This window comes from Pongo abelii, chromosome 2 (assembly GCF_028885655.2).
Source record: "Pongo abelii isolate AG06213 chromosome 2, NHGRI_mPonAbe1-v2.0_pri, whole genome shotgun sequence".
Lineage (NCBI taxonomy): Eukaryota > Metazoa > Chordata > Mammalia > Primates > Hominidae > Pongo > Pongo abelii.
The window spans coordinates 23741512-23768207 of NC_085928.1; the positions used below are offsets into that span (position 1 = coordinate 23741512).

The 26696-nt window shown below is 39.9% G+C and overlaps 1 protein-coding gene across 33 annotated transcripts in view; it reads left to right on the forward strand.

The window, feature by feature from the left end:
- Positions 1–26696, forward strand: part of ZBTB20 (zinc finger and BTB domain containing 20) — an 841831-nt gene that overhangs the window by 762593 nt on the left and 52542 nt on the right. For 30 of the 33 annotated variants that reach the window (XM_024244272.3, XM_054551481.2, XM_054551485.2 and 27 more), the window contains 3 exons: positions 4254–4354; positions 12444–12607; positions 12983–13170. In XM_024244272.3, coding sequence (XP_024100040.1) covers positions 12597–12607; positions 12983–13170 — 199 coding nt within the window. In that variant the 5' untranslated portion in view covers positions 4254–4354; positions 12444–12596. The other 3 variants (XM_054551492.2, XR_010139137.1, XR_010139138.1) reach the window with 3 other exon arrangements.

A 26696-nucleotide genomic window follows, 5' to 3' on the forward strand; every position in this document is an offset into this window, starting at 1 on the left:
TATATAGTTACACAAAGGATTTGTAAATTTGCCAGATAATTTTTCACTGCAATGTACTATTGATGAGTGATTTCCTTTATGATTTTAATGTAGTTGCCAGGGGGCAAAAGGAGAAGGAATTTCTATCTGGTGAAGTGTCAATAATCTGTCCAGCCTTATGATGGGTTAGAAAGAACAATGAAGAGCTCTTGAGCCCATTTTGCTGTTTGTGTGGCTGCTGGGGTGATGCCATTTAATGGATATCTCAATGCATAGCATGGCTTCACCATACTGGCCAAAAAGAGTTTGATTAATACTACCTACCAAGGTTTTCCTCTGGTGAGTAACAGTGAGTCAAGGACTCACCTGGGAGATGCAGATGAAGTCTTGTAGTATTGGAGCTAACATTTAAGAGCTGAGCTTTTCTGGCCAAGTAATAATTACTGAGATTCCCTGGAAAAGTCTGTTTTCCTCACCTAGGTAAACACTATTATCCCCACAGCATGTTTTGTTGGGCTTTTCATCTTTGGGTGAGAGAAAATGATTCTGTTTGAGGATAAGGATAGAGAAGAGAAACAACTAATGTTTCCTCTACTACAAGAAAAGAACAAGGCAAGAAAATTTGAGCAGACTCGGAGGCAATTGTCTATGCATTTCTACAAGTAAATTAGTAATATAAGGAAAGAAAAACAAGTAAACATTTAAACAAACCTAGAGAATGAGTACTAGGCTAAGCTAGGTGGAAAAAGAAGTGTTAATGTGGCATAATAGCAGATTGCCAATAGTTTGTTTCTGTAAAGTAATGAATTTAACCATGGAATTACTGCATGTTTTCACCAAGAACTCCAGCTGAACACACAGCTTTTCCAAAGCATGAGAAATTTCTTTATTCTTATTTTCAGCCTGAGTTTATCACCCCAGTGGTATTTTTAACATCTCATTTGTTTTTAATTTTTGTGGGTACATAGTAGGTGTATATATTTCTGGGGTACATGAGATGTTTTGATATAGGCATGCCATGTGAAATAATCACACCATGGAGAATGGGGTATACTTAAGCATTTATCTTTTGTGTTACAAACAATCCAATTACCCTCTTTTAGTTATTTTAAAATGTACGATTAAGTTATTATTGGCTATAGTCACTCTGTTGTGCTATGAAATAGTAGGTCGTATTCATTCTTTCTATTTTTTGTACCCGTTAACCATCCGCACCTCCTCCCCAGTGGTGTTGACAATATTGTCATAATTATTTCTGCTGGTAATGTTAGAAAAGTTTGCTTCCTTGTTTTTAAATCCACCCTCATTTTTTAGACAATATTTAACTATAAAAAATATTTATTAGTTCGGTTTGTTGAAGCAAATAAATGAAGCAAGTTTGTTATATTTTGGAACACAATATATTTTTGCAGGTTACACACCCCAACCTCCCTCTCTCTGGTCTTGTCATTATTGATGATCTGTTGGGCCTATTGGTGCCAAGTAAGCACTGATAAATATTAGTCTGTGGCCTTTTATGTCTGTTATCCTTGCCCAGCCACTAACAAGGATGTGACCTTGAGCAAGTCAGTTCTCTTAATCTCTTCATCTGAAAAATGAGGGGTTTGAAGTAGATGAGCTTTTAGGTCTTTTCAATTTAGTCCCCGTTTCTATGACTCAAGGCAAGAGTGTTTATTCTTTTTCAATTCAGTTCAGCAGATTATCAGCCTAGTGCAAACTTAACATGCAAGAAGTCATGGCCCACTATAGGGTACTCAGAGTAAAAATTGTCTCAGCTTTCAAAGGGCTTATGAAGAGGGAAGACAAATTACAAAAATAACTGTTCGAATTGGTAGAATATGCAAAGGGAGTAGTACAGAACATGCTCATAAAATTTAAGAAGGGCACTCTCCTTTGTGAAATGCTTCATAAATGAGGTGGCATTTGGATGGCCCTTGAAGAAGCTACATGTAGACATTGAAAGAAGGGAAGAAATACCATGAACATGGCAGGAAAGAGTAGGACTTTGCTGGAGTGTAGAATGGAGTGTAGAGATAAGAGTGAGAAACTAGATTGGGCTACATTGTAGCAGCTTTGAATACCAAACTGAGAAGTTTGAATTTAATCCAATAAGCAAGGAGGACTGTTAGCAAAGAAGTGATATGTTTAGAGGGACACTTTAGAAAAATTAATGTAATGTTTGTGTGAAGGATGGACAAGAGGTAAAGAAAAACTGGAAAAGTGAAACCAGTCAGGAGCCTTTCATAGATGTCCTCACGGTAGGTAGCAAAGGGAGAAACAGGGGTTAGTATAGAAAACAGGTATTGATTCAGGAATCACAATCAGAGTAAAATCTACAGGATCGGGTAGCTAATTGGATATAGGAAGAAAAAAAAAACAGAAGAATTAAAGATGACTCCCCAGCTGTAGGCCCACATAACTGGATGAAGAGAATACCAATGGCAGGAAATGGGACGTCTAGAGAAGGAACAGATTTTAAAGGAAAGACAATGAATTAAGTTCTAAACTTTCTGAATTAGAAAAGCCTGTGTAGTATTTCATGGAGATGTGAACTTCTCAAAGTTAGAGACCCTGTTTTATTCATCCAAGTGCCTCGTAGATGCTATATAAACACTGAATGAATGGGCAAAGGAACGAGTGAACCAATAACCAGCTGTTATTTAGAATGTGGGTGTGCAGCTCTGTAGAAAAGCTAGAACTAAAGATAGCAGTGTGGATGCTCTCCATGGAGAAGTGATTGTTGAGGTCAGGGAGGGCTGGGGTAGACAAAGCGTGAGGAGAGAATCTAGAGGAATGTCTACATTTAGAGAACAGGAGAAAGAAAATAAGCCAGTGAAGAAGGCAGAATAGCAGACTGAGGTATAGGGGGAAAAATTGGGTAATTCAGTGTCCTCAGGGTTAGAGCCTATGGAAGAAAACGGAGCCTTTGCAGTGAAGGACAGAGGGAATGCTCAGAACATGCCCAGATCAATGGGTGTCACTAGAATACATTAAGAACTAAGCAATAGAGAGAGAGAGACTGAAATGGAATCAAGAATATCAGAAATGTGGTAAAAGTACACAATGGAACACTATTCAGCCTTCAAAAGGAAGGAAATCTTGTCATTTGCAAGAACATGGATGAATCTAGAGGTCATCCATGCTATATGGGGAAAAAATATGCTTTTTTTGTACTAGAAAAGCCAGGCACAGAAAAACAAATACCACATGACCTCACTTATATGGGTAATCTATAAAAGCTTAATTTATAGAAGCAAAAATTATAATGGTGGCTGCCAGAGGCTGAGGAGACATCAGTCAAAGGACACAAAATTTCAGTTAGGAGGAATAACTCCAGAGATGTACTGTACATCCTTGTGACTATCATTAATAAGAATGTAGTATATATTGAAAATTACTGAGAGTAGATTTTAAGTGTTCTCACCGTGAAAAAGTGATAAATACATGAGGTAATCCTTTTTTTTTCTTTTTCTTTTTTTTTTTTTTTTTTTGAGATGGACTCTTGCTCTGTTGCCAGGCTGGAATGCAGTGGTGCAATCCCAGCTCACTGCAACCTCCGCCTCCCAGGTTCAAGCGATTCCCCTGCCTCAGCCTCCCGAGTAGCTGCGACTACAGGCTTGCGCCATCACACCTGGCTAATTTTTTGTATCTTAGTAGAGACGGGGTTTCACTGTGCTGGCTGGGATGGTCTCGATCTCCTGACCTCATGATCTGCCCACCTCGGCCTCCCGAAGTGCTGGGATTACAGGCATGAGCCAGCACACCTAGCCGGTAATGCATATTTTAATTAGTTTGATTTAGCCATCCCACAATGTATACATGTATCAAAACATCATGTTTTATACCATAAATATATGCAATTTTTATGTGTGAATAAAAAATAAATAAATATAATAAATGAAAAAAAAAGAAAAGGATACTAGAAGAGTCAACTGTGGCAAGGTTGAAGGACACTGTTTCTACTTCCTTCCCCAACTTTCACCCACAACTCAGCTTCTAAGTCAGAACCACAAAATCAGCTCTGCCCGCACTGACAGGGTACTGTTGATGTCCCAGGCTGCACAGGCAGTTAGGTGAAAGCACTGAAAATGGAGCCTGGACAACATCCTCTCCATTCTCCCTTCCATACCTCGCCATTCTCTGGTGCAAAGATGCAGAACCAACCAACCAACCTCTCACTTGAGTCCCAAAGTTCTTTCCTATCAAAATAAATAATTGCCATCACCTTCACCTGTTCATTTAACAACCTTATTTTTGTTTTTTGTCTGATCTAGATGCAGCCGCTCTCTGCTCCCTGCCCCAATGAACATCTGCACTAGGCCCAAGCCTTGGAGTAATTTACCTGAAGAGTGACACCATTGATTTTGAAACTACTGTGAGTACATTATGTCTCCAATAAAAGGCTTCTTAGTTCACTTTGTTTAATACACACACGCGCGCACACACACACACACACACACACACAGAAAACTGTAAAAGCAGGCAAAATTTTAGATGGCTTCATTTCTTGGATCAGCAGGGTAACCAGACTTGGTCCTGAGGTGCCCACGGCGGTTCTCAACTTCCCAGCTGCAATGCACGCCATGTGCAGTATCATTCCCTCCTGGCCAGATGGCTGTGCCGAGCTGTATCTGAGCACACCTTGCAGGGACTGGTGCTGTTCTGCTTGGTCATCTGTGCCTCTGCCTACGGTGGTGGCAGCTCCTCCTAATCTGTTTGCTTCTCATCATCCTTCTGTGCCACTGTTGAATCTCACCGTAGCTTGTCATTTCTTGCCACCCTGGTCAAATCTGTGACCAGCAGCTTTGCTTGGTTTTATTTACCTGTTGTCTGAGCTGCAACCCATGCTGTTGTCTCCTTGCTGCCCTTCCCTTGGAGCTCTGGGCTCCTTCCACCACATCTCTAAGCCACTGTATCCAGCTCACCTCTGCTCTCTGGATGTATGGGTCTGTGTAGTTGATTTAGTTCCCGCCATGCAAGGCATTTATGTAGGAGAAGTACAGACCTTGCAAGGAAAGGTACAGAAATAATTTGGGGTAGGAGATATGATACGTATGGGAAAATACTGATGAAAGATTGATATCAAGTATTCATCAATCATTGCTAAAGTAAGAGATGAATATATGCTATTTTCCAATAGAAAAGCCAGTCATTTGAATTATTTAGAAGTTCTGCATGCAAAATAACTTAATTACACATTTTAAAACAATAACTAGTTGTTATATTCACAAGTTTTCCTATATATTATGAGGCAGGTAATGGGATGGTGTTTTACAGACTTCTATGTTACTGGAAAATGCTAAACCTGGGAGATTAACATCCCTCTTAGGCTTCAGGTAGGATATTTACATTCATATTTCTATGTCTTTAGCTATTCTGGTATAAATCAAACCCAAAAGGATGAAGCCAGAGTTTTGTTTTATTTTGTGTTGCTTTTTTACCTTTAATGCTTCCAGTCAACTGAATTATAGTTGATGGGGGCTGATGTGTAGGTGATAGACAGGCCTGCCTTTCCCGGAGGGGAATGTGTTCTATAGTACTAGTAGGACTAAGGTACTGGGGACTAAAGACATGACAGAAGATCAAACATAGTTTCTTCAGTCCACACCCACACAAGGAACTTACTTGTCTATACCTTCATTCATCCTTAAGTTCAAGTGCAAGGAATACCCGAGAAATTCCCACATCTGGATAGTTTTCTGAGTTTTTCTTCATCACAGAGTAACTATGCTGATACAGATAACACAGCCTTACTATGATGCAGATGGGTTTAAAAGTTTCTATATCCTTTAAGAGGGAAAAGAGTTTTTATCGCTCTTACCTTCCTGTGCTACAGAGAACCCAGATCCAGACGTAGAAATCAGGACCTGATGTTGCCTACAAACTACAGAGAAGTCCACAAGTGAGCATGTATTTCTGTCGTAGGAAGTATTTCATCTGTGCAGAATGCCAGTGCTTGCTTTTCCTTCTCATGGGCCCTAGAGAATGGACAGATTGGGTTATAATCTTTGCAGTCTTTGCTATTCAGAAACTTGGCTTTCTAATGCATAAAAGAGAAATAATAATAATAAAACAGAAACTTGCTAGGTGCAAAAATCAATAAAGAGGATAAAAAATTAAAATGTGAACCATTTGCAGAAGTATGTCTCTTCTGATGGGTTGACAATGCTTTGGGCCTAGTCACAAGGCTTGGAAGTGGGTTGGGGAGGCACATATTAAATTTTAATACCTACCCACCCCCCATACCACCTGCACAATAATGCTCAGTGGTCCTGCCTGCTTAACCAGATTATTGTGATAATTCAATGAGATGATATATATATAAAGTCTGTCATGGCAGAGGTGAGTATATTTACTCAGTCATTTAAAATTTGCTGAGCATTTACTATGTGCCAGACACTGTTCTAGGAACTAGGGATATGGCAGCAAGCAAAACAAACAAAAATCCCTGCTCGGCTGAGCTTACATTCTCTTTTCTTGCTCTGTGAATGGCAATTCGACATAATAGGTACATGGAAGCTAAGAGAGAACTTATTTTATTTTGTTCTGTCTTTCCTTCCAGAAAGTATAATTGAAAGTATAAGAGAGAAGAACACATATGTTGATTAGTCTTGCCACCCCATTCTACCCCCAAAAAAACCCCAGAACCATTCTTTGCCCTGATGTGTGACCCAGAAGACTGGCCTTCTGGACTACATTACCCAGGCTCTCTTGTCCTTGGGCTTCCCTTTGAATTTGGCCAAAAGGAAACATCAGCAGGAGATGTGAAAGTGGGAGAAGAGGGAGGTCAAGAAATGTATTAGTTCAGCCCTCCTTCCCAACTCCAATTCTGACTGGACTCAGAATTCATCACCATTTTACTTGCCTCTTCAGTTTAAATGGTTTAAAGCTTTCCACTACTGCTAGTACCTGGCAGTCTCTACTATTGCTAGTACCTGGTGCTATCTCTCTTGAGGTCCCTTAACCTCATCTGCAGCTCCAAATACAGTTTTTTCATTAAACCCTCTTTAGCTAAAAACTTTGCATGTGCCATCTATTTTTGCCAGGATCCTGACTGATACAGTTAAGAGGAAATTATACTGAAAAAAAAATTATAAATCAGCCCTGCCAAGGTTAAAAAAAATAAGATTGAGAAAATAAAATGTGTTTAATCACTGAAATACCTTAAATTGATGTGAGGACATCAGACCAGGTAGAGAAATGATAAATTGTAAGAAAACACAATAAGCCAGAGTCCCATAGGTTGGTCTCAATGAATAGACCATAGTGTCCAGGCTTGATGGGCTTCTATAGGCTAAGTGCAGCTTGCTCAACCCTCAGCTTCAAGGAGCTCATGGTGTAGTGTAGCCACAGCAATGACAAACATGTGAGCAGAAAGGAGATGTCAGGAGGTATACAGCAAGATCAAAGTGTTGAGGAAGAGATTGCTGGTCCTAACATTGTTTCTGCCTTTGCTACAATAACAATCCATTTGCCCCTCCCCAAAATCTAGATTTCTAAACAGATTACTGAAATGAAGGGAAATGTCTTCTTTTTCTTTTTCTTTTCTTGCTCCAGGCTGCAGTGCAGTGGCGCCATCTCGGCTCACTGCAACGCTGCACTCCCGGGTTCAAGCAATTCTCGTGCCTCAGCCTCCTGAGTAGCTGGGACTACAGGCATGCACCACCATGCCCAGCTAATTTTTGAATTTTTGGTAGAGACAGGGTTTCACCATGTTGGCCAGGATTGTCTCGATCACTTGACCTCTTGATCCGCCCGCCTTGACTTCCTAAAGTGCTGGGATTACAGGCATGAGCTACTACCCCTGGGCTGGAAATGTCTTCTTAAAGCTAACATGATGAAAGTCACAGAACGCACAATCCCTATGAGAGGAACTACCATTATTGAGCCCTTACCATGTGCCAGCGCAAGGCAAATCACTTTACATGGCTTATCTCATTTGTTCCTCACAATAACCCTAAGTGGTAGATATTATTATTCCCATTTTACAGATAAGGAAAATGAGGCTCAGAGATGTGGAGTAATCTACCTAGGACATACAGCTAAAATAGGTAGTGGAGCGCAGTTCCGCTACCACCCTTATTGGGGTGGTTTGTTACCACCTACCCTTCCTCTCCTGCCCGGATACTAAGCCTGTTTAATGTCTTGTTGGGGAAAAGAGTAGGGAAATGGTTACGACTCCAGTAAGATTGGGGGAGGCATCACTGGTCTAAATTATCATGAGCCAATAGGAGGTTCCAACTAATTTTTTCCTATCTGATAAGTAACGGGCACATTACTTACCAGATAGGAAAGGACCAAGCTGATAAGTAAAAGGCACATTAACGTGCAAGAGAGGGTGGGAGCCCAGTGAAGAGAGAAAATTGGGATAGGGTGAAAGAAGAGAGCACTCTCCTCTCAACACCCCGGAGACTGCTAAGAGCTCACACAGATAAAATATTTATTTTTCCATATGTTGCAGAAAGCATTGCCATCACTGTATGTGTGCAATATGTGCAAAAGAGTGTGAAATATATACATCAAATGCCGCCGATCTGGTTAATTTCCATGCATTTAACATGCTTAATACCTACCATATCATCAATATGTTTTAATGCATATTTCTTTCCACATACAATATGGTCTAGTTAGGAAAGAGCCAACATCCTCCGCAGCCTTACTCACTGCTATGTTTCAGCCTAAAACTTCTTGCTGGGGCCAGCACAATGAGAGTTAAAAACCAGAAGGCTCTGCTGGCTAACTCGGCCGCCAGTCTCCTTAAAACACACTCCCAATTCTTGAAGCAGCCTTTTCTCATAACAGAAATGTTTGCAGTGAGGAGATGAAAATGTTTTTGTTCTCCTCGGACAATTGAGAGATGTTCAGTCAGAATGTCAGAACTGACCGTTGAAAGGCGGGTGCCTGCGGCCACGCTTTTTTGCTTTTTTTTTTTTTTTTTTCTTTTTTTGAATGCAGAGCTCCACCAGTGTGGCGGGAGGAAGTGCACAATGATTGGTCTGTTTCTCTGTGGAAGTGTTCAGGGTACACCCAGTTTTGCTTTGCATATATTTGCGAAACATCTGCCCTTTTCTTATTCTTAAGTCCTTCCCTGTCACCAGCCCCCTTTTCCTTTTTCCCTGGTTTCTTTCTTTGTTGTTGTTGGCTTGTCTAACTTTTTCATTGGAGCTTTCATTTTCCGGTTGAGGGGCGACTTCATCAGAGTGTATAATTTTAACAGAGAGAGAGAGGAGGAAGGGGGTGGAGAGAGAGAGAGAGAAGAAAATGAGAGAGAGAGAGAGAGAGAGAGAATGAGAGAGAGAGAGAGAGAATGAGAACTGAAAAGAAAGAGACTGAGAGGCCAGAGCCTGGCAAATCAACCTTTGGCATGGTGACCAGGAGGAAGGTTCTGGTCGGCAGTTTGCCTCTCTGAAATCCGCTGGAGTCAGCCAGTGTGCTGCTGCCCTCTAAAGGCTCCAGGGAATAGTGCATCACCACAGAGGCTTGAAACGACTTGCCCTCAGATGTGCCATGTTTATAATTCTTTTTATACAGCCTCAAAATGTATTTTCAACTAATTATGACAGGGCTTATTCTTTCCTCCCTAATAAACTATGAACTGCAAAAATGGGGTCAATTCACAGCACCTGTGCATGTCTAGACATAAACGGGTGCTATGTTTTAGGGTTTCTCAGCTCCGGAAAAAGGAGTCCGAAGAACCATTAGAGAGGGTGAGATAGGACATGAATTGCTTCTGAGGATGGTGAGCAGTTCTCTATTATCTGGACAGTTGGGAAACAGCCCAGTGGTATAAGGGTAAGTAAAGTGATATAAGACAAATAAGGGGGTGAGCCAAAAAGGTTGAGTTGTTAACATTTCCTGTTTATAGAGGTAGCTCCAATGCCTCTGTGCTATGAATATTCTCCCAAAGTGATCACTGAGGCAACAGGAGGGTGTGATACAAGATGTCAGGTAGGAAACGAGCGAATCTAGGGAAGGAAACAAGGGCATTGATATGAAGAACAATATAATTTTTGCAGTGTTAAAAATAAAAGAGTAATATATTGGTGGTTTTGCTATGCCCTTATGTTTGAAAGAAAGCTTTCTTAATTTTCTGAAGCACACATCTGAAAGTATCCTAGGCCTTGTCTATGAATATCAAAAATAAACATTTTTTTCTGCTAGGTGACATATGTCATTACTGTTTTGTCCCTGTATTTAAATGAATCGTGAGGGCCAGCCTAGCCTTACTGAGCAAAATAGTCCTGCTCTTACTAAATACCCCTCATGGACTTAAAGCAAAAGCAGCCAGTCGGGTAGTTTTGCTACCTTGCTGCATAAAAAGTAGGAGACTTAATTGGGATTCAGACTATGACCATTCTTAAAATACACTTTAATTTCAGCTTCATTTCATTCTGTCCACAATCAATTATTGAATGACAGCTTTGTCTAAGCTACACTGCTTAATAGTATAGACAAGGCAGTAAACTCTGGGAGGGAAGGAACCAGTCCTGTTTTATTCTTTAGCCCATGTTGGCACATCATGGGTACATCATAAATATTTGTAAAATGAATATGTAAATGAATGAATGACAGGAGAGAAGGAAGAAGAAAAGAATAGGTGAACACTAGGAATACTAAAATAACTAAGACATTTCCTTACCTTCAGAGAGCTTACAGTCTCACAAGAGGGATATGCACATAAATAGCCATTATTGAAATAAAATTGAGTGAGTGAAATAAGATTAAGAAAAAAAAGAGCTTAGGCATTTCGGAGAAAGACCTAGGGAGGAATTCACTGTGGGGAGTGAAGTCCTATCTGGCAGAGAGGAATCAAGACAGTTACACGATGAAGACACCATTTAATAAGTATGAAGGATAATAAGTATGATTTCAACAGGGCAGAGATGAAATAATGGGATATTCAAAGCAAGACAAAACTTGAGCAAAGATGTAGAGCCCAGAATGTAGATTCCCAGGATGTTCTGGAGGATATTCAAGAAATCAGAGGGTACAGTATGGCCAATATATAGGACACATGAGAAAAGTTAGAAGAGATACGGAACTGACGTTGAGTGTCAGGCTAATGTGGTCATCTTAGATTTAGTGAATGCAAAGAAACAGGAATAGAGGAGTGAAGGAGGATGGAGAGCCAGTTAGTAAGCAATCAGCTAGATAAAAAGCGGTAAGGTGATTGCAGTGAAATTGGAATGGAAACACAGATGTGAGAAAAAATATGAAGGAAGCAGAACTGTAAGAACTTACTGATGAATTGGCTTTAAGGCAGAGGAAGGTGTATAGTGACCCTGAGGTTTCCAACCTGGTGGTAGACAACAGTGATAGAGATATGGACCTTAGAGAAAGCATTGGTTTTAATAAAGGAGTTGGGCTTTAGCAACTTTGATCTTGGCTACATCTTTAAACTGAAAATCAGAATACCAGCTCCTTCAGGGTCCATGTAGACACAAGATTTGGGGGTTACTCCCATAGTCACCTTCAAAAATCAATTGATAAGGTCTTATAATTTGTTGCTTCTCTTGTATTGGCTTCCTCCATACTGAAAAAGATGTCTGAAAGCCTCCCCTCTATTCTAATCTTTACCATGCCATCTCTGCCTCCTGCCCTCTGAAGAAACAGATTTTATTTCACAACCTGTTGGACTGAAAACACAGCATACTAATCATAACACCATATTCTGCGAGGGCAGATTTAACTACCCAGCACAACAAATTTAAATACAAAATATTCTGCATAACAAGTCCATTACCATGCTCATAGAAACAAGGGAAACATGGAAACAAATCTACTTACAACAAATTCTGTACCACACATAGTCTTCTACAAATAAAATAAATGCTTTTTCTGGTCATGTCCATATAATGATAGAAAAAGACACAAATCCAAGGGAATTGGAGAAATGTTCAGGAACTATTACTAATAAACCAGTTTGGCTGTGGTCTAGGGTCTGTGTAGTATAAGCTAAGTATTTGTTAATTTCATATCAGTTGCATTGTCCTGGGGACAGGAGACCTGAGCTGACTGATAGCTGTGCTGTTTTACTTCCTGTTCCTGACCCTATATAACAATTAGTAACAATTACTTTCTAATTCCCTTCACCCTTCTCTTCCTCATGTCCCAAACACAGAATCACACCCTAAACTCCAGGATGATGCACCAAATCAAAAATCTTAGGCGTAGGATGAGTAAAGAGTTGGAGCAGAAAAATCTCTGCATGACACCTTCCCTCTTTAGCTACTAGAATCTAAGCTCTTCTTTTCACTTTTCACTTGCTACTCTAACAGAAACCTCTCATCACTACCCCCTCATCTGTACAGGCTGCAAATTTAAATTGTGATTTGAAATTTTATGTAGAATAAAATCTAAATAAGAGCAAGAAAGTTGAATGTTCCTCAATGTATTCCATGAGTAGAAATTTAAAGTGGGAAGGAACCTTTAAGGCCTTCTAATCCAAGCCCTTTATTTTACAGATGAGGAAACTGAAGCCCAGAGAGGTGAAGTGAGGTGCCCAAGGCCACACAGCAAGTTAGAGGCACAGCTAGTACGGTAGCTCAAGTCTCCTGACTCCCAGTCCAGTGCTCCTCCCATTACTCCACGAGTCCTGTCTCTAAGCTTCCTGACAAATGCTAGAACGGTAAAACTTCCACTAGTATTTTTCCAGACCGTGTTAAAACTCCTAAGGGGGGAAGAGGGATGCTTTCTTGGATAATGTCAGCCATACGTAGCTCAAGCTGTCTAAAGTTCTGGGACAGGGTCTTTTTATGCAGCCAACAGAGTCCAAATGTGGTGCTGTTTGCTTGGCCCATATGCTTTCATGTGTTCCCAGTTAGGCCATTACTGGATGGAAAAAAAACAAGAATCAGCTTGTTTTAAAACAAGGGACATACTGGACTCCCTCCCATCCCCCTTCAGAAAAAAAAAAAAATCAAGTTATCTTTAACAGATTCTAAAAATGCCTTTTCCCAAATATGCAGTCAGTTCCTTCAAAGGGCCCTTTGTTTATTTTCAGGAAGAAACCCAAGACAGCTGAAAACCAGAAGGCATCTGAGGAGAATGAGATTACTCAGCCGGGTGGATCCAGCGCCAAGCCGGGCCTTCCCTGCCTGAACTTTGAAGCTGTTTTGTCTCCAGACCCAGCCCTCATCCACTCAACACATTCACTGACAAACTCTCACGCTCACACCGGGTCATCTGATTGTGAGTACACCACTAAGGTGATGGTGTCTTTGCAGTGCTTGGAGTAGTGCTTCTCCCCTGGGTTCTGGCTTTTCTACTTTCAGAGCAAGCCCTTTGCATTTGGTCTTCTAAAGCAGCCAAAAGTAATGTGCCACCATTTTCATTCAGCCAACATCTATAAGTTTTCAAAGCTAGAGTGTATTTAAAAGCCAGGTGACATGCCATTTGGCCTTAAAAGGCTGATTAATTACATAAAACACGTTCTTTTCATAACACTAACTCAGAAAAAGAAGTTTGGTTGCTGGTATCCGTTTATTCTTGATCTGGATAACGGCACTTCCACAATTACTCAGTTGAACAACCAAATGTGGACCTCAGAAGGCCAGTTAGACACAAGGAAACATCCATTTTGAAATTACATAACACAAGTCAGATTTGCATTAGTTATTGGAGTCTCATGTAGCTTGGCTGAATTTCTGTCTTTCCAGTTTTTAATTTATTTTGAAGTGGTTAAAGGATAGCATAAATTTACAGAAGAAAAGAGAATGGCTTCCAAGAATTCAGAAGCCACCCAGACTTCACACAGCCAATGAGAATCCAGGTTAAAAATATTTTTTAATTAAAAAAACTGCCTAAGGGCTAAATTTGGAAATGGGCAGCTTAATGAGATCGTCGCTATTGAAATCACTTCTTTGCTGTTTATTTTTGCCATCTTCCCACTAATCTGGGAGTCACTTCTTCTAATTCTATTTTAAGCAAGTTGATAAATCACGTTTAGGAGATTTTATTCTTTTTCTGAAATGTAACCCAATACTTCAGAGAAAAAGAAACATGTGTGTTGACAATGGAAAGGAATGAAATAACTTTGGAGTCGAATCCAAAAGAATATTCCTTTTAGTCTTAACATACCCAACAACTCTTCTGAACTGATCTCCATAAAGGATGTCTGGTAACATGCAAATAACTGGCATATTCTTTAAAATGAGTAACATAAGACCTGCAAAGTTTTATTTCAAAAATAAAATTTTGTCCACAAAGACAAAAATTATTAGGAAATGAGATTCTAAATCTTTTATTGTTATTTTTCTGACAGAACAAATGTAAAATTCTGCAAAGAAGGCAAGAGACAGAATGGTCCAGGAGATTCCATTCTCTACTTGCTTCATCATGATAGTCTCTAAAGAGAGGGAATGAGCTGGGGGCAGGATTGGGGTGAAGAGAACTTGTTCTATTTAAGGTTGGGCTAAGACCATATTCTAGCCATCACTAGAAAATGAAAAGGGAAGTAACGTGAGACAAATCTCTGTAGCCTATGTGATTTGAACAGTCGAAGTTGAGGCTTCTATAGAGAAACCAGGGGGCAGAAGCAGGGACTGTGTCCTGAGGACCATCCTAATAGTTACATCCTTGGACCTTCTTGCCTGGCAGTCTTCAGTGTAATAGTAATGACAGAAGGAATTGGAAAGTAGAGTGGGTGGCATAGTGCCCATAGGCATGTGCACACTGTCCCTTCCCACCAGGAAAATAGCCTGTTCCTGTGGTGAAGGGCCTGGAGTTTCTACATGCAGGTCTTCATTACCCAGCTTTCTGCCACACCTTATGGATATGGATTACATAGAATTGCCTTAGCCCAGAAATCTTCTGTTACAGCAAAAATGAATGTTTTGTGAATAGAAAAAGCATTGGGCTTCACTTATTGTGCTTTATCATAAGCATCCTCTGGCCAGGCCTTAGCATTGGCATGAAGTAAGTTTCAGGAACAGCGCGAGTATGGTGTCACCATACATCTCCTTGGTGGCCCTGGGGAAGCCAGTGGTTGTGAGCTCAGTTGGAAAAACAAACCAGGAGAAACCTGATCTCCAGCTGTTTTTAGACAGTCACTTTGATTTTGCCATTAAGATGTGTAAGTCTTCTCTGTTCCAACCTGTTGTTTAAATTGATTATACTTTTCTCCAAATATATTTGGATTGTAGTTTGTCCTGATTTGAGCCTACACTTAGAAGAAAATTGTTTTTAGGAAAGATTCACAGAAATCTGTCCATTTGGAGATTGCTTGAGAGAAGACAGGAAAAAGGTTTATTTTAAGCTGTTAAAATTTTTGGATGCTCTTCTTGCATTCAAGAGGATTTTTTTTTTTTTTACTTTCAAATGTCATTCTTACCATAGATTAATTTAAAAGCCTAATTTCTTTAAGGTAAAATATTCAGTTCCTATTTAGAACTAACAGATTTGGGGCATTTAAAAATAGTGCCCTTGACTTGTTAGTCTCTTTAACTTCAGAAACATTCCACCAGTGTGTGGTGTTCCAAGCTTTCACAAGTGCCTGAATTTTTATAGCACCTTTTTATTTGTCATGTGTTTAGCAAAATTATTCTTAGTCATGATTTAATGCCCATTTCCTGTCAGTATGATCCTTCCCAATTTGCAGATGAGAAAACTGAGAAAATAGACACCCAGGTAGTTGAAAGACTCGCTTGTGGTTAACTCATTTGGGTACTGAGGGGTGTTTATGGATTTGCTCTCACTGTGAGAGCATTTCTTATTGGAATTCTCTGTTCTGAGCCCAAAGATGGCATTCCTGGCTCTGAACAGGCATCTTGAAAATGTGCAACTACTCATATTGGTGACTGGGTTGTAAAACATGATGGATAAAGCATCGCCACAAAAGAAAAGTCAGCTCTGCATATGAACTAACATGGGTGGGTAAGCCACCGTCTTTTTTGCATATGAAGGACACAGGCTGTGTTTTACAGCAAAGATGACAAGTCTGACCCCCTAAATTCTCAGCTGGCTATTTAACCTCCTGAGCCTCTTCAAATTCGGCAAAAGATCCCAGTGGTATTCAAAACAAGAAGAAATATAATTGAGATATGCTTTCTTTTGTGAGATGATGAGGTTAATATTGCTGCTAAAATGTATGTTGCTTTGCAGTGCACCTACTAACACAGTTTCCTTTTAGCAGTATTCCCCCATTACCTCCTAGCTTATCGCCTCTTCACCATTGCTAAAAATCTAATGGTAAGCAAATTCACATGGTGATAATGGAAGGCATTAAGATGAGTTATAGAATCTGAAGGGTAAAAAACACCCAGGTGTTTGATAGAGCAGTTACCCACTAAGCAAGCTGAGTATGAGCTGAGCCAAGTGCTCCCTTTAAATGCTTAAGCAGGACTAAACCAAGTCAGTAAAGCAGACGAAGCTCTCCATATGAAAAACCTTTCTTGACAGCTATCAAGCTGTAGCACATCACAGTCATATACATGTGATAGACGCGACCAGAACTTTTACTTGCATATTTCTTCCATTTTGTTTTCCCCCAAATAAGGCTCCCATTGAAAGAAGTGATTTTCCTCCCTATGGCCGTCCTCCCTACTTTTGCTGTAGATCCACCTATTCTGATGTCTTTCTTTTGTTGGAAGCTGATATCCGTGGTGACTTACCTTCCCATGTTTTACACCAGCCTCATCAGACTGTCTCATTTTTTGTGTCCTTGCCAAGATGCACTTACGCATGAACAGTTTTTATTTATTTTTCATTGAACCTTTACACATTTCCAAACTGTTGTGTGGGTGGGTTTAACTTTAGCTCTGTAGGTAGCATCACTCTGCTGGGGCTGGACACTCACAGAGCCCAGTGGGCTCTTCCTTTTCCAACTCTTGCCATCCACCTTCCTTGGCCTCCCCCACCCAACCATTTGCTTCACCCGCCCAAGTCTCTGTGATTAAAATTTTTAGTACACTTGGCTCATTTTGAACTTTTAAGCAATTTTTTAGACAACAAAACAGAGGATTTTTATGGCAAACTCCATTAATGCCACATTAAGGCTGACATTTTAATTACCCCAAAGTCAGGAAATGCAAACTTCAGGTTCCCACAGCAACAGAAACTGTCCCCTTGAGTGCTGGCATCACAGCAGATTCTTTCATTCCCTGATTACACAACACTGGGTGTGGGGACATTGTTTTTATCCACGTATGTGGAAAGGAGCACAGCTTTCATCCTTTGATTTTTTTTCCTGTAACTACAGTTGAGGATATGGGTCTTTAGCTTCCCTCCCAAAACCATCTATACGTATTATCCTGGAACGGAAGACTATTATAGCTCTACATGTGCACACGGACAGAATTAAAGTTGCTGTGGGAACATTAACTCTGATTTCCGGACTTCCGTGCCAGTCACATTTAAACCATAATGTTGTAATTTTTGGCATGTAATAAATGTGCATTTCATGTACACAGACAGAAAGAAGCATAAAATGTATTTTAAAGAGCAATTAATTACTAACTTTGTGATTAAAAAACATTTGGTGCATGTTCCTCCCCATTTAGCATCAGCTGCTGGTCTTAGCCAGGCCTAATAGATGACATACTGTGTCTCATCCTGTAACTCAGATGTACTTACTGTATGTTCCTGTTCTTCCAGATAATTAATTCCCTTAGTAAAGCTGTAGGGGGAAAACAAAATGGAAGGAATATGCAGGCATGTAAATAGGGTAAGGGATATTTCGAAGGAAATTATTCATTTCTGTGAATAAACCTTTTAATCCCTGATAACGAGCCAGAAATCTGCTAAGTGGGTGTAGACAAAGGTTTCTGGCCACCTTAGAGCATCTGGTTCGGGGCCATAAGAACAACTTGAAAGCAGGTTTCCCCTTGAATTGCAGGCATGCCCACTGGGGGAGTGATTTTACTCTGTAAAAACTTATAGGCTTAAGGCTTAAAAAGTTCTTTTACTCTATAACAACTTTTTAGTCTGTGCTGTATTCAAACTGGAAAGTAAAATTTATAGGGAATCAGGTAAGACGAGGGCTTTGCTAAAGAACCCCTGACTTAAAGAGTAATTTTTTTTCTTCCTTTACATTTAAATCTGGTTTACCCATTTATGTTAGAGAAGGCAGTGTTTCAAAATAACTGTTTGAACGGGTTTGTGAGTGAAAGGAGTTAGTAGCAATACTCTATGGTGCCATGTTTAAAAATGCGAATGCTTGAGTATATATTTGAAACCAGATGAAATAAAAAACTTTACTGAAAGGATGTATAGCTTCAACTCTAGGTAAGGCTTTAAGGGAGACACACTCAATGAAGAACCTCGTGCTATCTGTTCATTCTGTCTCCTGTTGTGTATCTCTTTTTGTTCAGTTTGGTTGCATATGATATTTAACCTTTAAGAAAGATACTTCAGTTTTACAGGGCTCTGATATGCTTGTACTTGGGCTGTCTCTATGTGTGAATGTATGTCTGTATGAGTGAAAACTGCTCAAGCAAGTTTGAAGGTCTCTTTGGCAAATTTGACTACATGTTCAGAAAGTTTCCAATCGGAAAGCTGATTCAGTGTAAAACCTTCCAAAAACTTCCTGAGGCACCTGTTCACATGAAAAGATTGGATTTCTGTTGGAGGTGCTCAGAAGGCAGTGTTTATAACTGAAGATCTCTGTTTGGTGTGCCAAAAAATGAAAAACATTTTGGCCCCAGAAAACCTCCATAAATGTTCAAAATGTATAATCAAACAAAAGCTTCATTTGGATTCAAATGCATGTATCTCAGCAGATGTGTCTAAACTAACTGGAATCCCACAGGAGCAGCTGAACTGGATTTTGGTATGTCTTGATAACTGAAAGAGTTATTCTTAGACTTTGGAAGGACAAAAATGGTCCATCTGTGAAGAACCGTAATAGAGACATGGCAAAAAACAGCATCCTCTGAAAGAGTTTATTTATGGAATTTAGGACAAGTTGGACAATCCTGAAAACATTTTAGGGTCACACTAATTTGCAGAGAAAATATAGCCAAAATGGAATGGAATAACAACCACAGACAGTTACTATCCAATGGCTTGTTATTAATTTTCTAATAAATTCCATATCAGTTAAGCAGTAATAGAGTGTCTTTGGTACAGCTAAGTGCTCTCGTTGCCCCCAGTGTTCTGCATTCTGCTTTATTCTGTGTCCTGTAAGGAATTATATATTTATCTTTTCATTTAAACTGTTTTTCTGTCATTTCATTGCCAAGTAAGCCCCTCATCTGTTAAGTGTGGATTTCATGTCATTAAAGATAGTCTTTCCCTTTTTAAAAAGTCACCTTTCTGCCTCTTAGTTAATTGATATATAATCTCTTTGGAATTTTGTCATTACCTTTTATACCCTTTATTTAGAGATTTTAGTGCTTAGTCCAGCACTTATACATTGGAAGGCCAGTTCGTTTTTTTTATTTGCTCTAATTTCCTAGAGTTTCCACTTTGTACATTTGGGGACACACTTATTTTTAAAAAGCACAGTTCTTGAAACTTTGTATCTTAATCTACCTCTATTTTTTAAATTGGCCCTCTTTTTATAAAACTTATTATTTCCCTACAATACCAATTTAATTGGGTTTCTTCCATAGTCACTTAATGCAGTAATTTCTGGTAGTCGTTCTTATTCATTCGTTCATTTAGTCATTAATTCAGTCATTGATCAAATGTTAACAGATCCCTCATTCTGCACCAAGTCCTCAGCTAAGATGAGAGATGAAGATAGGAATAAGACCCCGTCTCCACACTTTGGAACATAACAGGGTAAATATAAATGCAGAATTAAAGTGTTCCAGTATGCACAAAATGCTACAGAGCCCCCAAGGAAAGAGCCTCTTGCAGTGGAAAGAGCTCCACACCAAAAATGACATTAAACTGGATCATAAAGGAGTGGGCATTTGTAAAGTCGAAGGCAGAAGTAATGGCATTCCAGGCAGAAGGAACAGAAAGAAGCAAAACCATAGAGGCACAAACAGAGTGCAGAGTTTTCAGAAAACAGAACAGTTCAGTTAAGACACTGAGGCCTTCTTATACTTTGCCTCATTTTAATCATGGGAAGATTTGTATTTGGGTAACATTGTCTGTTGTTATAATTCATCTGAGCTGAATCCTATATCCATTTTAGAGACATTTGCTTTCCAAATATATAATAAAGCAAGACATCTACTTATTTTCTAATAGGCAAAAGAGCCCTTCCTTCCACACAGCCAGTCAAAGTAAGAAAGTATTCTGAGGGGGCCAGGCACAGTGGCTCACGCCTGTAATCCCCACACTTTGGGAGACCAAGGCGGGCAGATCATGAGGTCAAGAAATAGAGACCATCCTGGCCAAATGGCGAAACTCTGTCTCTACTAAAAACAGAAAAATTAGCTGGGCATGGTGGCACGTGCCTCTAGTCCCAGCTACTTGGGAGGCTGAGATAGGAGAATCGCTTGAACCCAGGAGGCGGAGGTTGCAGTGAGCCGAGATCGTACCACTGCACTCTAGCCTAGTGACAGAGCAAGACTGCATCTCAGGAAAAAAAAAAAAAAAAAAAACAAAGTATTCTGAAGGACCTAGTGATGATTTTGATCAGTAAATCACAAAATAAATTTTCTTTTTATTTTTCTTTTTTGTTTAAACAGGGTCTGGCTCTGTTGCCCAGGCTGGAGTACAGCGGTGCAATCTCAGCTCACTGCCATCTCTGCCTCCCGGGCTCAAGCAATCCTCCCACCCAGCCTCCTAAGTAGCTGGGAACATAGACTTGTGCCACCACATCCAGCTAGTTTTTTGGGGTTTTGTTTGTTTGTTTGTTTTTTAGAGACGAGATTTCATCATGTTGCCCAGGCTGGTCTCGAATCCTGAGCTCAAGCAATCCGTCTGCCTCGGCCTCCCAAAGTGCTGGGATTACAGGCATGAGCCACCACACCTGGATCGGAATAACTAATTGTTGAGAAAAGTTCATTCATGGAGCCAGAGTCACCTACAGGTGTCATGCTGGAACTTTGTCATTGATTTGTGGCCCTTCCAGACTCTAACAGTCTGTCCTCTTATGAAATCCTCCCAGGTCCCTTGGCAAGTCTGGTCTCAATGCCCATTGGCTCAAGTTACACTGTGTCATACTGCTCTCCCAAACAGTGCATAGATATGATTATCCACATGTAATTGTTAGGGCCCAATGCTGATTTTCAGGGTTCTGTTCTTCATCTTGCCATCTCATCCCATGCAGGAATACGTCTTTAATTCTTATCTACAGCTGCTAATGACAGTTTCATGTGTGCTTCCTCTATTCATGGCAGATTTCATTATATAAAATTAGTGCTTCTCCATATCTGTCAAGACTTCTCACATCCTTACTTAAAATAAAAGAGGCCACATGCACTACTGCCCTTAGAGTTGGATCATTTAGGATTGATTGAGAGCAGGCATGAGGATTCTTTAAGGACTTCTTGCTTTAAGGAAATTTCAAGTCAGATCTTTCCACCAGTCACCTCACACTAGGTACCATAATCACATACCTTATTACTTCATCAGCAGAATCCTTTTTTTTTTTTTTTTTGCTTTCTTTTTTGCTTTTCTTCTGCCTCTGAATCGTTTGTTCTCTGAGGAATGTGTACCAGTTGTAACTTTTTATCAGCGCTGCAAGATTAAAGGTTACCTGGTCTATACCCATTATTGTACACATGAGAAAACTGAGGCCCAAATAACACAAGTGTCATAACAAAAGTTTCCCAGCATAATGAGTGACGGAGTCAGAAACAGAACCCTGCCCTTTCTCCCACCATTTATGCTGCCTGTTACTAAGTCTGCTTCTGGACAAACTTAATGTTCTCTGAACAGAAAGGAGTCAGGACTATTCATCCATCAATATAGTGAATGCTTTCAGTGTGGAGGACCACAGGCTAAGTATTGTGCAGGATGCAGTTTTATAAACTGGAGCCCTAGGCTCAGAGACTTAGAGTCTTGTAGAGAAGATCAAATAACATTCACAAACAACTTTCATGCAGCGTGGTTAAAGATATCTCCCCATACACAGAGACCCACTGGAGCATTGATTCACTCACTCAGCAAGTATGTATAGAATATATCTTTTGTGTCTGTCACTACAGTGAGTTCCGTGAGGACACAAAGGTGGAGAAAAACAGACCCCACCACCAAGAATCTTAAAACAATATGTATCCTCACATCACCAGTATCTGAGAATTTAGAAAGTTTGTAAAGAATATTTTAATCCAGTTAACAGTAATATCTAGTTAGGTTTATTAGACATGGCTCCATTTGAGCTCTTTTGAAAGACTGGAAATGAGGCATTAGGACTAGGTATGAGGGGTTTGCACTCTGTTGCCGAGCTGTGGAAGGGTGTTAAGTAGGGCCTACCATGAGCAACACTTTGGGAAGATCTAATTTGGCAGCCTGGATGTGAGAAGGAGCAACTGGAGGAAGGAGAGGGTCCAGACAGCACTGTCAGTATTTCACACTATTGGTGACGTGAAGAGGGAGGTAATAGGAGGAATGGGGAGGATCCAGGTGCAACAGATTTTGTGGATGAGGGTAGACAGCTCTGGGAGCTGAGTGTTAGTTGCAACAAAGGCAGTTATCAAAGATAACTCCAAGGTATCAAGTAAAGATGAAAAACATTTAAAGGAATCGAATGGAATTCTATTTTATATAGTGCTGAGTATGAGCTACCACAGGTGCTCCCAGTGGAGACAACTAACACTGAGTTACAAACAGGGTCCTGGGGCACAGCAGGAGTGCTTGAGATTAGGACTAGCAAACACTTTGGCCAAGAGGCCACACTATAAGCCATAAATATGGGAGTAAACTTCAAAGAAGTCTTTGTTGAGAGAAAAAAGGAAAGCAAAACCTTGGGAAATATTTACATGAGTGATAAGAAAGAGAATGAAGAATGAATACATAGAGGAAAAGAAAAGAGGGGTCTAAGGGATAGGAGAAAAACCAGGGTAGTGCAGAGAGACCATGAGGGAGAGGAAGGATCAGCAGTCAGTATCAGGTGCCACAGACACCAACGAGGGAGAGACCTAGGAAAAGATTACCTTAGGTTTTGGGATTACTAGCCTCCTGATTGTTATCAAGAAAACAGAATCAGATGTGTCACAAAAAAGACCATAAAGAGGGGTTCAGGAGCAAACATAGGATAAATGGGAAAGCAACTATTACAAAGTACAAGTTTAATGTTTTAAAAAGAAATAATGAATGGGTAACTCAAAAGTGGAGTAATGAATATTTTTATGATACAAGAGTTCCTAGCCCATTATAGACTGAGAAAAATCAGTGTTAAGGGAGACTCTGCAATTAAATAGGCAAAGTGAGAAGGAATTAGATCTTCCATTTCACAGGGCAGTTGGAATGGTAAATATATGCGAAAGGAATTTGAAGGCATTACCCAAGCCCAGTGAGGCAGTAATTATATTATACTGGTTCTTTCTCTACTTCTTCTCAACATTGCTTTCTATTCTTTTTTATGAGAAATAATGTTTTACAAGAATTATTACTTCACAAATATTAACTCAGTTCCTTACCCTCAGTAATCTCTGAACACTAAGCAGAGGATAGGTGTCATACACTTTGAACATTTAAATTATCTTAACAATTTTTAAAACAATTTTTAAAAACAATTGTTGTTTTTGAAATGACAATTAAGGCATAATTCTTTAAAAGCCACGTTCTGTGTACTTCTTTCATGATATGCCCAATTCAGGTAGCTCTGTAATTACTAATAACAAACCTATGTGTTGCTCTCAAGGCCTCCTTCATTGTCATGGGACATCCTCAAATTCATTATTTGTAGGGAGGGTTTCAATTTGCTTACTTAAAGTATGCTGCTTTCTGTGATGGTCCAAGACATTCCAAAGGCCAATCCCACCTGTACTCAAAGTTATCTGATATACTTCTACTTAGGATGGTGATCTGGAACCAACTGAATCAAAAGATACTTTGTTCTACTATTAAATTACCTGTAAAACTAAATAAGGAGATTATTTTGTCACTACTGAAAATTATATAAACAACCACATGGAACAATGTTGAACATGAGTCTTTATAATTTCACAAGGCCAAATGAATTTATAGTTGATGTCAAAATTGACCTTGAGGAGTTTTTTCCTTTCCAAAATGAGTTTCCTCCTACTTATTTATCCTCACTAGTTTTAGCTTGGTTATGTTATCAGTTTTATACCAAGATATTAGACCAAAGAGTACAGAATTTTTTAAAAAGCCTGGTGTGGCATGTAGAATACTACAAAGAATTTCAAGAAGCAATAACTGAATTAACTTTGTCATTCAATTTTTTACTGTAATCACGTTCTTTCCTATATAATCACTGATTATCTCTTTGCCTCATATCTTAACCAGGTATTTAGATGTAAAGGGGACAACGAAAGAAAGGTGCATATAAGTTTGAACTACAAAAGATAACTCTGTGTCTAATGGAAAAGACACATGCAAATTCTAAACTAAAACTTTTAGAAGTTAACCCCAGGGGAAAGGATTCATGTCATTTTCTCAGGGAAATACTGTAGGTCTTTATATGTACACTTGACTGGATTTTTTCCAATTTTTAGAAAACCCTCAGAAATCTAGCCCACTCCATTTTCTTCCTGACCTAAAGGTCCCAGATGGGTGATTAGATCCTGGGCTTCCTGAAGTGGCCTAAGTAATCCTGGGTTGACATGCTAACAGGCACTGCAAAGCAGGCCTGGTTTTATTGGGCAGTGAAACAGGCAAAGCGTGCCCCCACTTCCAGCCCTGCTCCAGAGCAGGAGTTCTGGACCTGGAGGCCTTGGACTCTACTGGTGCCATGACTGGGCCTTTCTTTTAGAGGTTCATATTCTTTCCTGCATGTTGTTCTGGGACACAGGTTTAAAGATTTTGTTACATTAGGGTCAGAGAACTAAAAGAAGGAAAAAGCCACTTCCCCAGGACATATCCTAATCAGAATCTGCACCCTCAAACCTGGCACCCAAGAGTGAACTTAGAAGCAATGAGGAGAGGTCCCTGTGAACATCCCAATGCAGAATGGCTCCTGATGCCCTCTCGGGTCCCTCCGATATGCCTTCAGGGCAGGGGCAGGTATGATAACAGACTGCTAAAACTATTTCTTGAACATGTTGATAATGGACTAAGACTGGGGCTATGTGTTGTTTTCTAATATTCAGAAAATATTTTCTCACCCCCACGGTCTAGTTATTTGCTCTTTTTAACGTGAACTTCAGCCTATGAATGCATTTTATGTGCCTTTAATTAACCTCCCTATGTTTCCATTTCCTCACGTGCATAATTGCATAATGAGAATAAAAATAGTATCCATCTCATAGGGTTATTAGAAGGATTCGATGGAACACTATATGTAAAGCCCTTAAAGCAGCACCAGAAAAACAGCCAGCACTCCATGAATTTGAGTGTCGGCTACAGTTTTAAGTGTTCGAGAATTATTAATATGAACTAAAATTGATGCAGCCTAAGTGAAAGTTGTTGCAGGTCCCCATCCTTTCCCCCTGAGAATGACTGAGGCTGAAAAGCCCTAGATCTATGGGAGGAGATTGTGTGTAGGACAGTTACCTCCTTCACTTGGAGGAAAAGCCAGTGCCCTTCTTCTTGTCCTTTCTTGGATTCAGGCCTGAATAGACTGGGAAGTTTCTCCGCTATCTCTTTGCCTTCTTTTATACCCCCATTTGTATGTTTTGTTTTGTTTTGTTTTGTAAAAATCAAAGAGGACTAATATGCATAATATTATTACAAAACACCCCATTTACAGATAAGGAAACTGGGGCTGAAAGAAGTTTCAAATCTCTCTGAATGTTGTCTTCTTGGTATAGGGAAGGGTTAGAATGTTATTAATATTATAGCATTACATTCTAGTGTTAACCTATTAAGTTCCTTTTTGTCTTCAAGTGCATTCTAGTCAATAAGAGATTTTCACGCTGGGCATGGTGGCTCATGCCTGTAATCCCAACACTTTGGGAGGCCAGTGTGGATTTATCACTTGAGCCCAGGAGTTTGAGACCAGCCTCAGCAACATAGTGAAACCCCCTTCTCTACAAAACAGTTAGCAGGGCATAGTGGTGTGCACTTGTAGTCCAGCTACTTGGGAATTTGAGGTGGGAGGATCACCTGAGCCCAGGAAGTCAAGGCTGCAGTGAGCCATGATCATCCCACTGCATTCTACCCTGGGTGACAGAGTGAGATCCTGTCTCTAAAAAATAAAAAAAGAAGAGAGATTTTCAAATTGTAGGGAATGGATTTGTGTGCTCTCTTACCTCAGAATACATTGTAGGAGCTGTACATTTTCCTATGTGCACCCATCTACAATCTGTCCATTCACCTTAGGTGCCCTTTCACCATAGCTCCTTCCAGCCGGGATACCCGAAGAGGGCAAAACATCAGATCCTTAGAATGTGCAAACTTCTGTGCTACCATATCAGAGAGCCCTTTGCAAAGACAAATACTTACAAGTAAAGAAATGCATCTTTTATTTTTTTGAAAGTCAGTCGGCTTGATGGCTTGAGAGTTGTCTGAAATAATTTAAAATACAGGTAAAGTTAGAAGAGTAAATGAGTTTCACTTCCGAGGAGAATTGCTTGTAATCACCCTGCTTACTTACCTTCTTCTATTCTGAAGCAGTCTGCAGTAGTTGGGAAAAGTGTAATCTTAAGAAATTCAGTAACAGTCACTGGCTCATTGTACCTGGTAAGTTTTCCCCGTGCCGTGGTGCCCACAGTTTTTAGTAATGCATGGAGATAATTTCGGACGTTTGCTTC